The sequence below is a fragment of the Onychostruthus taczanowskii genome, unplaced genomic scaffold, assembly GCF_017590055.1.
Source record: "Onychostruthus taczanowskii isolate IOZ18803 unplaced genomic scaffold, ASM1759005v1 scaffold64, whole genome shotgun sequence".
NCBI lineage: Eukaryota > Metazoa > Chordata > Aves > Passeriformes > Passeridae > Onychostruthus > Onychostruthus taczanowskii.
This window is the reverse complement of record NW_024504122.1, coordinates 3,047,887-3,059,993: the sequence shown is the minus strand read 5'-3', so window position 1 is coordinate 3,059,993 and position 12,107 is coordinate 3,047,887. Positions and strand designations below refer to the sequence as shown.

The following is a 12,107-nucleotide window of genomic DNA, read 5'->3' as shown; positions in this document are numbered from 1 at the left end:
GAGTTTTGATAGGGTGTTATTAGAAGACCACAGGGGAGGGGGAGTTGGTGTGTGAGGGGTTCTGTGTGTGTGCTTAATGAGATGCTGGTTACTCCCATTTCATAGTTTGGTGGTGGTTTGCAGGTCTGAGCAGCCAGCACTGTTAGGAGTGAGCTGCTGTAAGATACAATGTGTGCAGACTCCTTTGAGGTTAGGTACAAGCACAGTGGGTACTGTGTTAGCAAGAGTGATCAGATCCATTTCATACAGGTGTCAGGGGAGGGATGAGCTTGTTTTGTTTTCCCCTGAAACTGAGGTGTTTAAGTTTCAGAACTAAAAAATTCAACAAGAGTGGAATTACACTGCGGGTGCAGACAGTCTTTATTGCCAGTGTCAAGTGCTGCTTCCAGCCACTGCCTGGAACAAGTGTCCAGCTCAGTCCCTCTGTCCTTTCCCAGGCACCCCTTTCTCCAATTAGACATCCCCCACACTCCTCATGCTCTCCAGCCCTGCTGAGAGAAGAGGGAAAGGACATCTTCCAGCCTTGCCCACCAGAAAAGAAAATCCCAAACCTGGCAGTTTTGAGCAAATTCCTGATGATTTGCTGCCTCTGCCCCTAGCAGAAATGGACACACAACTGAAAAATAAAGACTTTAATGTAAAGACTCTTTGGAAACAACCACCAGAAAAGGAGTGGGAGACATAAAGGAAAGAAAGAGGCTGAGCTGCGTTCTACCATGGTACAGAACTACTTCATTGCAAGCCCACAAAGAGGTCTCACAAGAGTGAGGGCCAGGTGCACCTTTGTACAGAGGGCAAGAGTGACCTGGCACCCAGCAAGTCATCGACAGCAGAAGGAGGAACTGGTTTAACACCCATTTGATAGTTATTCCACACCAGGGAGCTGAGGAGCCATCACAGCTTCAGCCCTGTCCCTAGAACACCTCTGTAAGCATTCAGGAGTTCTTGTGTGCAAAGCTCTGTGGATCCACTTGGTACAGGGGGAAGATGGGTTACCCGCACAAACAGTGACACACTACACATCGGAATGGCAACTGGTGTTATTCCAGTAGGATCTCTGGGCCTCAGCCAAAGTCCAGCCAGAAGGGAGGAGTCTGGCCACATGAAGAAGTTCCCCATGCTACTGTGGAAGCTGCTGCTCGTTCTGGTCTTGGTCTCTAGGCTGGTGTTCTGGCCGATCCTCAGGGAGAGGGTTGTAATTGGGATCCTCTTCAGGTGTGTCAAAAACCATCTTCCTGGCAAGGGACATGCCCGTCCCAGCAGGCAGGCAGGTTAGGAATGTGAGCTGAGGATGACAAACCCCCAGCCCTCCTAGGAACACCCTGGCCCTCTGTGGGGCTTGGCTGTCAGCCACAGCCACTGGCCCATTGCAGCATCACCAACCATTCTTTTGCTCAGCTCAACACAGTGATGACAGTACCTCCTTCCTTGATCACCAGGTCAGAGCTGATTGTCAGTGCACAGAGCAGAACTATTCTGCTTTCTTAAACTATGAAAGTACATCAGAAAAAATCCTGCCTCCATCCAGCATTTCCACAAGCAGTAAGTAGATTCTAGTTCTAGCAGCAAGCTGAAGGTAGCAGTAGCTGCTCTATGGGCCCTGTACCCGTGTGTATAATGTGCAAGTAGTGCAGCAATCCATGGCCTGTGGAGCTGAGGTGCCTCTTATGGTCACAGTTTGCTATGGAAGTGATGAGGTTGAGACAGCCCACAGTAAAGCCCAGAAAGAATCAACTTTACTTACAGAAAGCTGGGGGTTAACAGCAACTTCTTTCCTCCAGGCTGATTGGGGAAAACATCTTCCAAGAAATAATAGATATGACCCACTGCAATCCCTGGGGAGAGATGTCACAAGGTCAGGCACAGCTGCGGCTCCTTTGCCAGCTGAACCAGAGCTGCTGGGCCAAACTCTAAGAACCCCCCAGCTGTGTGCCCACATCCAGCTCCCTCCAGAGCCAGGGATGCTGCAGGTTGCTGTGATCTGCAGGCAGGGAGCCCATGAGCCTGAGGGCAGCATTGCACACCCAGGAGACCAGACACAGTGTCAGAGCTCTTCATGTAGCATTAGGACACATGTAGCACATCAGACACAGCAGTGTCAGAGCTCACCATACCCAGCTTCTACCACCAAAAAGCAGGTCACGAGCAAAAGCCCAGGCCCGGGCCCAGCCACCCAGAAACCCAGGCAGCTCACTTAGGAAACCAAACATCTCAGGTCAGATGGAACCAAGAGAAGGTGCCACTGTCCCAGTGGCACCCATGGGGACTGACCACTGAGACTGCAAGGTGGCCTTGTTGCCATCACCCACCAGCTCTGACTTACCCAGCAGGTCGATGATGATGGAGTTGCCCAGGAGCAGAGAGAATCCCATCAGGACCCAGGGCAGGAAGGGGGCTTGGAAGTTAAGAAGCCCAAAAAAGTTCATGCGGATATAAGGGTTCCTGCGACTCCACACGTACACCAGCATGATGGTGAAAGCCTGGCCCAGGAAAAACAGGCTGGCAAAGAGTCCAAACAGCTGGGAACTACCGAGTCAAGGAAAAACCTGCCCATGCTGTGCATGCCTCCAGGCAGCACAGCATGCTTTGGGACAGGAAACCCAAACTAGAGACAGCTATCACAGCATTCCCACACATGTCCCATGTCACCAAGCCTTTCCTGGCTGAGATACTGACCACTACTGTCCCCACACACATCTCCCTCCATGCCACCCCAGAACAAGACACTCTGGAGGGCACATGCAGGTTGCTCACTCCTTAAGCTGATGTCTACAACCACCAGAGACCAGAGAGCTCAACAGTCACCTTTGCAAAATGAACATCAAAATGCCCTTCAAAGAAGGCCTTTCACATTCTTACAGCACTTGGGACAGTGGCATATCTTAACAGCTAGCTCATGTCCAGTATCTGCCTTCTACAGAAGAAGTTCAGTAGTGAGATGGCTCTTGGAATTCACAGTCCTCTTCTTCAGAGCATGAGGAGTCAGACAAAGGCAAAATTTTCCCCTGCCCTTTTAGTTGGACTCCAAATCCACGTCTGGCCAAGCACGTGGCTGCTGCAGCCACCTGGATTCTAATGGCTCACACAGCTCATGCAGAGCTCTGTGGGGACAGCAGTGCTCTGAGCCATCTGCATAAGACAGCAGAAGATATTCAGAGAAGCTTTGTGCTTGGGAGGGAAATAAATTTCACCATCAGATTACTGTGTTGTGAAAAGAAGTTAAGAACTGTGTGATGGTACCTCCAGCTATTGGCAGGCTGCAAGCTGGGCTCACATGTGCTGAGTATGTGGGAACCCACTCCTTGTCCTCATGGCTCCACGTTCTTGCCCTGTCCTGAGCCAGCCTGATGCAGTCACAGCCATGCTGCACTCACCAGAGCTCAGTCAGTGGCCCTGGCACAGCTGGACAGGTTCTTGCAGCAGAACACGTGGCCTCCTTTTGAGCTGAGCCTCCTGAGCACTCTGCCACGTGTCCTTCAGGGACGAGGCAGCCCAGCCCCTTGCCAGGGGCTTCAGCACCGACAGCAGCACAACCACAGGCACTTTTCTCCTCCAAGCACCCTGGGTGAGGCACTGGCCAAGCCAAGGGTGGGAAAGATGAGGAGCACAAGCTGCCCCTGCACCCCCTGCTCAGCAGAGCTCTCCCAGGTGCCAGGGCACAGCTGGCAGGCCTGGGGCACAAGGAGGTTCATGAAGCAGCTGTGCTGCTCAGCAGGCAGGCACCTGCTCCGCACACACCTGCACACAGCGGGAGCAGACAAGCCCTGCACTACCCACAGCATCTCAGAGACACCGAGGAGCCTCAGCCAGCTCAAAAGGATACTGTCATGAGAAACCCTCCAAAGAGGAACATGAAGACAAAGTCAGCCGTCCTTCCACGGAAGGAGCCTTCTTCCAGCATGCGGCAGTACCTGTACCTGAGGGCAGGAGAGAAGGGAGGGGTTGCAGTATAGGAAATTAACAGCTGGCCACCCTGTGCCCACAGCAGGACTGCCCAGGAACAAGCTGCTGCAAGCTCTTTCATCCCAGCCCAGAGAAGAACAGCACAAACTTCACCTCACCCCACTGACCCCATGGACAGAGAGGCACTGCTGTGCTTCAGCCAGAGCTCACCCCAGGAATGGACACTGCTCTCCAGCAAGGGCCACAGCAGCAGCACTGCCAGCTTCCCTTTAGGCAGGGTCTGCCCCGCAGCAAGCACAGATGGAGGGGCAGGAGGGGCTTCAATTCAAAAGAGCCAAGGGAAGAACCCACAGCCCTAGGGTGCTGCCACGGCAAGCCATGCTGGGGAGGAAGATGGATGGGGGGGAGTTGCATCTAAGCCAAAATGGGAGCAGAGAACTTCACTGAGACCAAAGGATACAGAAATATCATGTTGAAAAAGAAACTGAATCCCAGGGGCCCAAAAAAGAGGAAGTTGGTGATCAGCCTCCATATCTGAAAGAGAAGAAAGAGGAGAGAGAAAAGGAGGTGGACAGAGGTCTCTCCTCATGACATGTAGAGCAGCCCAACCACAGTGTCTGCAGGGAATGAATGCTCAGACGTGCACCTGTCCCTTCAGAACTACCCCAGGACACCAGACAGCTGCTCCATCCTCTCGTGGGACCTCCTGACATGGTACCCTGATACATCAGAGTGTCTCACCTTTCCAGGTATGGAAAAGAAGATTTCTCTACTTTTCTAGAGAGGTCAAACAGCCACAATTCAGCACCCAGAGCCAAATCAATTACTTTCCATGCCTCTCTACAGTAAAGCCCTCTCCAACCAGCCCAACAGCAGCAGCCACACACGGTGTATCAGTGGGGAAAGAGATGGGTTTTGAGACAAGGAAAAGCCAAGGTGTTGTGTGTGGCAGGGAAAGGCTGCAGGCGTTCTCCCCGCGCAGGTGCCCGTGACAAGGAGGGACGCGGTGCGGCTGGCCCGGCTGGCAGCGCTCAGGGCAGGCGGGAGCGGGGGACAGGAGCCCCCGGGATGACACAGCACTGCCCGGCCAGCCCTCGCTGCCGGGGGCACGGCGGGCCCCGGAGCCCGAGCGAGGCCTCACCTGGAACTTCCTGAAGATGAGGTCGGGGTTGAAGTACAGCTGGAAGGGGGTGATGAACTCCAGCTGCTGTGGGAGACAGGCAGAGCAGCTGCCATCACCCGCTGCCCTCGGCCAGCCCCGGCTCCCGCCCCGCGGCCCCCCGCCCCCCGGCGCGGCCCCCGCTCACCACGGCGGCGGTGGTGAGCACGCAGGCGGTGGTGTAGGCGCGGGTCACGGCCGGCATGCCCAGGTACTCCTGCGCGAAGCCCTGGTACGCCATGGCCGCGCCGCTCCGCCCGCCCGACGCGGCGCCTTTAACGCCCCCCCCCGCGCCGCCGCACGCCCCGCCCCCGAGAGGGGCGCCCGGCCAATCCCCGCGCGACAGGCGGCGCGCGTCAGCCAATGGGAACGCGCCTCATGGCCCCGGCCCGCGGCCGCCGCCAACCCGGAGCGGCCCCGCCCCGCGGCCGCGGCAGAGCCGGGGGCGGGCGGGGCGCGGGCGGGGCAGGGGCGGCTGAGGGGCAGAGCGCGGCGGAGCCCCGGGGCTTAGGCGAGGCGTGAGGTACCACGGGTCAGTGATACTGACCTGCCCGGCTGGGGAAGCCTCCGCCCGGTTCCTGCCGCGGCCAAGGGAGCCGCGGTGCGCTCAGCGGCGGCCCCGCAGTGTCCCCGAGAGCCGGGGGCTCTCAGCGCGGTGTTCCCCCGCTGACTCTGAGGGAGAGGAGCCCGCTGGAAGAAGGACGGCGGTGCCGCTGCCTCAGTCCGGGTGTGTTTCCGCTTGCTGGGCTGATCAGAAGGGTCTGTATTCACTAAGGGCTTGGGGGTTTCGGTAACTCCTGCTGGAACCCCTCCTGCAGTGAGAGGATGCTCCTGATGGAGCAGTGAGGGGCTTCCCCAAGCTGCGCGAGACCGCACCGAGCTGTCAAGGCCGCTGGAAGAAACCAAGAGATGTGTGGTCCCACCGGGTGCTGAGGGGAGCCGGGGAACGGCAGCAGCGCTGCACGCAGCCCTCAGGAGGAGCAGGGTCTGTGCCGGGCCCTCAGGAGGAGCAGGGTCTGTCTCTGCCCTCAGGAGGAGCAGGGTCTGTGCTGGGCCCTCAGGAGGAGCAGGGTCTGTCTCTGCCCAGGTGTCCCACACAGACAGTGCTCCTGAGAACCAGAGCTGATACACGTCTCCAGAAACCCTGCATCCTTCACTCTCCTGCTGATTGTGCTTCCCAGACCTGTCTGCCCTGTGCAGCAGTCAGGTTTAATGTTACAGCAGCCCTGGATTCAGATGAGGAATGGCCTGGTGTTGGGTTCGTGCTGGAGAGGGTTAAGCTGTCATCAGAGTCTTAATGAGCCCTGAGATTTGCCTTTAAACCCTCAGTTAATGGGAAATGAAATTACAGAGGGGGAAGGGAGTCTTTGTGTCCTCCACCACTTCCATCCTGACTGCCCTTTGATGAAATACAAAACCCAGATGGAAGATGACAGGACATGAGGTTAAAGCCACATAATGGGGGAGAGAGAGGAGAAGACAGGAGACTGGTGGGGTCTTTCAGACCAGAGAGTGGGCTGGAGTGCCCTGGGCACTGCGGCACTGAGAGCACCTGTGATGGGCTGGGGGAGAAGGAGGAACTGCATTAGGGATGCTGGGAATGGAGCTGAGCGAGGAACTCGCACCACAAACTGCAGCAATGTCAGTAGGCTTGGCTGTGGGAGCTGGGGATTGCTGTGAGAGCTCTGGCAGTTGAGAAGAGCTGAGCTTGCAGGGAAATTCATCGGGCCAGGAGCTCTTGTTCATGTGGCTGTTGGAGCCCAAATGCTGCACTGCTGCAGCTCAGCCCTCCAGCATGCACAGAGCTCCCAACCCAGCAGAATGGGCAACTGAGTTGAAGAACTGAGAGTCAATAAAAGGAAAATAAATGAAATAAATGACTAAGTATCCTGTTCCTTTGGGTGGGGAATTAGAGGTTTCCTATCTGTTCTTGCTGCTTGTGGACGCCAGACAGAAGCTGAGTTCAAGCACCATGATTCCTACCTCATCCTTATTTGAAGCAAGGCTGGGAGATGAATATTGGGAGTCTCTCTGCTGCAAGGAGGCCCTCACTGGCTCCACTAGATGGGAGCCCAAATAACCAATCTCACTTACTCTCTGTGAAAGACTATGTGCAAATTAGACATTGCATAAAATAATAAAAAAAAATATTAGTTCCCCAATTTTTTTCTCTTCCCTTCTTGTCTAGCCAAAACTGGAGAACTCCACTTGTCCAGGCTTCTACTTAAAGCCTCTTTTCTAAGGCTTGTGGGGGAAGGGGGAGAAGTGATGAAATGCATTGGGAAGCTCACCAGCTCCCACTGGGAGAGGCCAAACAAACCCCAGTGTCACCCTGCGTTCCCAGGCTGCTTTCTGCCCATGATCTCAGTCCCTTGGGAGCTCAGCCAAGCTGACTTCATGCACTGCAGTACACCCAGGGCAGCTTTAGGCTTTATTACAATCCCTGTCACATTTTATGGGTTTTTGGAATTGTGGCCTTCCACAAGTTCCCATCAGTGCAGGCACATATTTGGGTTCACACACACCCCTTCACAGTGATGCTGGCATGTGGACTTTTATAGAGTCATGAAATCTAACTAAAATCTGAAAAAAACAACAAAGCCAGGCTCTTTGTCTCAGCTGCAAGAAGGTAAGAGAGACTGCCAGAAAAATGCTGCCCAGGAGTTTTCTCACTGATTTCCTCCTGCCTTGTCCTGCCCCTGCCTGGGGACTCCAAGCAGATGCAGACAGTGATGTGCCATTGCTTCCTGCCATCTGCTGGGTCCCCTTCCTGTTGGGATCAGCTCAGTCACTGCCAATGTGCAGCATCAGCTTCAAAACCCAAGATGTCAGAAACTCAAAGTTTCCACACAAATATGTGTGATGCCCAGACTTCAGTCCTTTTTGGACAGGCTTTGGAAAACGTTTCTGTCTGCATGCCCTTGGAGCAGCCAGAGGAGCTAATTAGAAGGAGTCCCAGCTGTAACCTTTGCACAAGTCCTTCAAAGGAAGAACTGAAACATGATGGTATCTCTTTGCCAGACAATATTTACCCGTTGTGCATCTGCAGGCTCAGTGACAGTAACCTGCAGCATAAATTCAACAGCTTCCTGTCTCAGTTTCTGCAAACCAAAACTGCAGAGTTAGAGAAAAATGCTATTAACTCTCCTCATGAGTTAAACAGCACATAAACCTCAAGAAGGCACATGAGCAAAGACAAATGGGCTGTTGCAGCGGTCATCTCTTTTGTTTGTAGTAAATTATTGTGTGTAATTCATGTTTCCTGTCCATAAATACCAGAGGAACTTGAAGACATGGAATCCATTCTAATTCACTAAAGACAAAAACAACTCCTTTTGAGCCCATCTGGAACTTGTTTTTATCATAATTGTTTTGGGCTCGGTAACGAGTTCAAGATCTAACTGCCGTCTCTAATTGTTTCAAGGATAAACAGCTGCTCTGTTTAGAGGCAGCAGCTCCCATTTTGCCCAGCCCAGCAGTCCCGGGCTGCAGGATGAAAGGAGCAGTGCCGTGTCAGCACAGGCCCTAAGGAGCGCTGGCGCCCTTGGCTGGGCGCTCACCGCCCGCAGCTGGTGGGGCAGGAAAACAGCCCCAGGCACACCCTTGGGAGTGTCCGGCTGCTGCCGTGTGCCCTCTGCTCTTCCACGGCGCTGGCATTTTGTTTGTGCCTTCATCCGATGACGCCCTGCAGCGTGTCCTGCTGTGACAGTCATGCCTGCCCTGGTGGCGCACAGGCGTCTCCTCCGGCTGGGCTGTTGGGTACCCAGGGGAGCATTCGCTCCCTGGCCACATAACCCCAAGCCCCTTGCTCGGGTAATGCTCCATCCCTGCTTACAGCCCCCAGTCTTTCCTTCATCTGAAAACAGGGATACCCCCACGCCCACTGTGAGAGACTCCCCCTGCCAGGGTAGGGGACCCTGTTGTGCCTCAGGCCAGGTGTGTTCAAGGTCTCACCCACAGCGCTCCCATGGACGTGCCGTGCCTGAGACCCCGGCAGCCTTGGTGCAGAAGAGGTCTCTACGTGCCTGATGCCCTGGCACTAGGAAGAAGTGAGGCACACCAGCCAGGAGGACCTTTCTGGGAGGTTATCTCAGCTCTCAAACTCAGTCCTTGGTGGCATGGACAAGAGGTGCAAGAGCTCCATGAACCCGCTGTGCATAGATAAGCTGTGTAATCATAACTGTTGAGGCACTTGAAATGTTTACTTTTCCATGTGTAATAGCCATATATGAATTTTTCCTTCTTCACTAAAGGATTTCTTGTTCCAAATCAGCTAACTCTGGAGTGAGATGGCTAAAGTCAGGAGAAAGTGAATCATACAGAATTGGATGGATTTTTAAATTTGTTTGTTTGTTAGAAAGAAACTAAAGATAGCACTTAGAGTTCAGCCCTCCAAGGACATGTGGTTTGCACAGGGTTTGCTGTAAATCACAGTTAATATTATTTTTATTTCCTATGGTTTTTAGTTCAAAAATATATCTTTGTGTCTGGCATGAGAAAGATCTCATTTAAATCCCCTGGAGCAGAGCCTCATCACATATCCAAATAAAGCACCTCTTCCAAAACAGCTTCTGATCATGAGTTGAAGACATCAAATGAGAAACTGTCTGTCTCTCTGCACATTTATTTTTCTCCAGTGTTTAATAATTCTTGTTAAATTCTTCTGCCTTGTGATCTGTCCCCTACACCACAGGTCACCTCCCACAGCTGTCAGTAGGGAATATCCTTCAGGGGCCTTTATTTTGTAACATCCATTTCATAAGCTCTGTGGCCAAATCAACAAGAGAACTGAAAAACAATGCTTGTGTCTTATGAAAAGAGGTCTGTGCTCAGCTCACAATAGCAGCACATCAACTGAGTGTGCTGTCAGCTGCTGGAGACCCCTACAAGGAGTCAGAAAAGGTATTTGTACTTTGGTTTTCACCAGAGGCAGGAATATGTGTCCCAGTCCAGCTGCCTCTCAGTGAGCCAGGGCACAGCTCTAATGAAAAGCTCTGTCTGAAGGGAATGTTAAATAAGAAAGCAGGATGAGTCTGACCCTCTGACACTGCTGCACACATTTTCCTCTCTTCTGACGGGAACATTCAGCAATATTTGATGCCATTTGGTAGAGTCTAAATGCTCTTCTCTCACACACAGAAGCAGAGATTTTGTTCAGGCAACGACTTTGTTCCTTCTGGCTTTGAGGTCACTCAATTTCAACTAAGTGCCTGTATCAGTGTCTGATACAGAGATGGAAGGGAAATAAATAGTTCAGCTACAGCATGACCTACAGCTCACAATGGACTGGAAAAAAAGGTATTTCCATTATTTTTAGTATTTTGAGTTTTCGCAGAGAAGCTGTAGTGCTTATCAGGTGGAGGAAAAGGCAGACTGCTGATCCAACACGCAGAACATACAGCTGTTCTTCTGACATCCAAAAATCCCAGCTAAGTAAGGGAAAGCAGCAAGTTCCTTTGGCTGTCTCAGCTGTTGTGTCCTCAAAGGACTCAGCTCCCATGGATGTCCACTGCTCTGGAAAGTGTCCCAGTGACTCTGTGTGGCAGCAGAAGCTCTGTCAGCATTGGGTCCCTGCCCTGAGAAACCTCTGTGATGAAGCTCATTTCCTGAAGTTCTTATACAGTGCCTTGAACTTACATAAATTGTGGGGGTTTTATTAAGAACATTAGCAAACTGCTGGAACTCAGAATAGTGGTGTCACAGCAGGGCACTCATTTCCTACAAAGAAAAATCCATTTTGACAACTAAATAAACATAAACATTGCTTTCACCATGAAATCAGCAAAACTGCTGCATGTTTCTTGAGAAAGCTGCTTGTTTGCAGATTTTATTATTTGTCTTTGTATTCTGAGTGAGTTCTGCAAGAGTCAGAACAAGAAAACAGAGGCATTTTTTATCTTACAGTGATGGTCCTTACAGGAAAGTGAGAAGGGATTGCAGAAACAGCCAGGCTAGAGCTTGGGAAAGTCAGCAACCAGCCAGGGAGCCGCTCCAAATCTCTTCTGCAATTTACAGGGTAGCGTGTTTAGGGAGAATTCATCCTGTAGATCCAAACCTCACAGATGGAAATGAGGCCCCTTTTCTCCCCTTGAAGTTGGTCCAGATGATTCTGGTGTAAAGACACACTAAAACATTGGAAGCTCTCAGTTCGTGACAGATCAAAGAGCATGTGTTGATGGTCTTTCCTAATGGCAGGATTAGCACTTATTCCTGCAGTCAGATAACTGCAGGCAGGCCCCGCCATCGCATCCTCCAAAGAACTCCTCTCCCATGCACATGGCATCATATTTCACCCTGGTTATGACAGGTTTGAGTTCAGTGACAGAGTATTTGAAGGGAGAGCGTGGTGGGTCCCCCGGTGCTGCTGGAAACCTGCCGGGTTTATGTGAAGGCTTCCAGCGCCAGGAGTTTGAGTAACGGCAGAGCAGTGGCTGTACCCTGGTGACAGACCCTGACCCCAGAGATTCCTCTTCTACAACTGCGACTCTGGAGCTCTGACAACAAGGATGAAACCCTGGGAAAGCTGGGGTTTTTAAGGTGCAGCAAAAAGCCAGTTAGAAACACAACCAGCGTGACCATCTCTCAGCACCAAAGCACGAGTAACATAGATGCTGTGCAGATGAAAAAAATCTATCCCTTCACTCCTCATCAAGGAAGCTGCTGCTAGAAAGATGGAGGACAACTTCCTGGAGCTCCCAGCTAGCCAGCTGCACACAGATCTCACCACAGCAACAGCCAGTTTGTGCCCCCTCTGGAAGAGGGAGGCTCATGAACAGCCTGTGCCACAATCCCCAGCATCTCACTGCCCACCACAGGGCTTTCCTCACCTCTGGCAGCTGGCACAAGCTCAGAGCAGACAGCATGAGGAAAATAGAGCTTTCTTTTTTGAATTAATTGCTGTTCTTGATATATGTGCCTAAACTCTCCATCAGTGCCTGTTGACTGGTACAGTTATGTCTGTTTCCCAGTTACTGTTTGGGAAGCTGCTGGAAGCATGGAAGCATTCATGCAAACCCTGCCACATGTCACAGACAGCACAGTGCTG

At 52.4% G+C, this 12,107-nt stretch overlaps 1 protein-coding gene across 1 annotated transcript; it reads right to left on the bottom strand.

The window, feature by feature from the left end:
- Nucleotides 1-617: 617 nt before the first annotated feature.
- On the bottom strand, nt 618-5,342 carry LOC121344417 (derlin-2-like). The gene is made up of 7 exons (XM_041420351.1): nt 5,211-5,342; nt 5,045-5,110; nt 4,364-4,437; nt 3,824-3,917; nt 2,324-2,519; nt 1,745-1,835; nt 618-1,235 (listed from the first exon to the last, which is right to left on the bottom strand). The coding sequence occupies exons 1-7, from the start codon at nt 5,301-5,303 to the stop codon at nt 1,121-1,123; spliced, it is 729 nt and encodes a 242-aa protein (XP_041276285.1). The 5' UTR covers nt 5,304-5,342; the 3' UTR covers nt 618-1,120.
- Nucleotides 5,343-12,107: the final 6,765 nt, after the last annotated feature.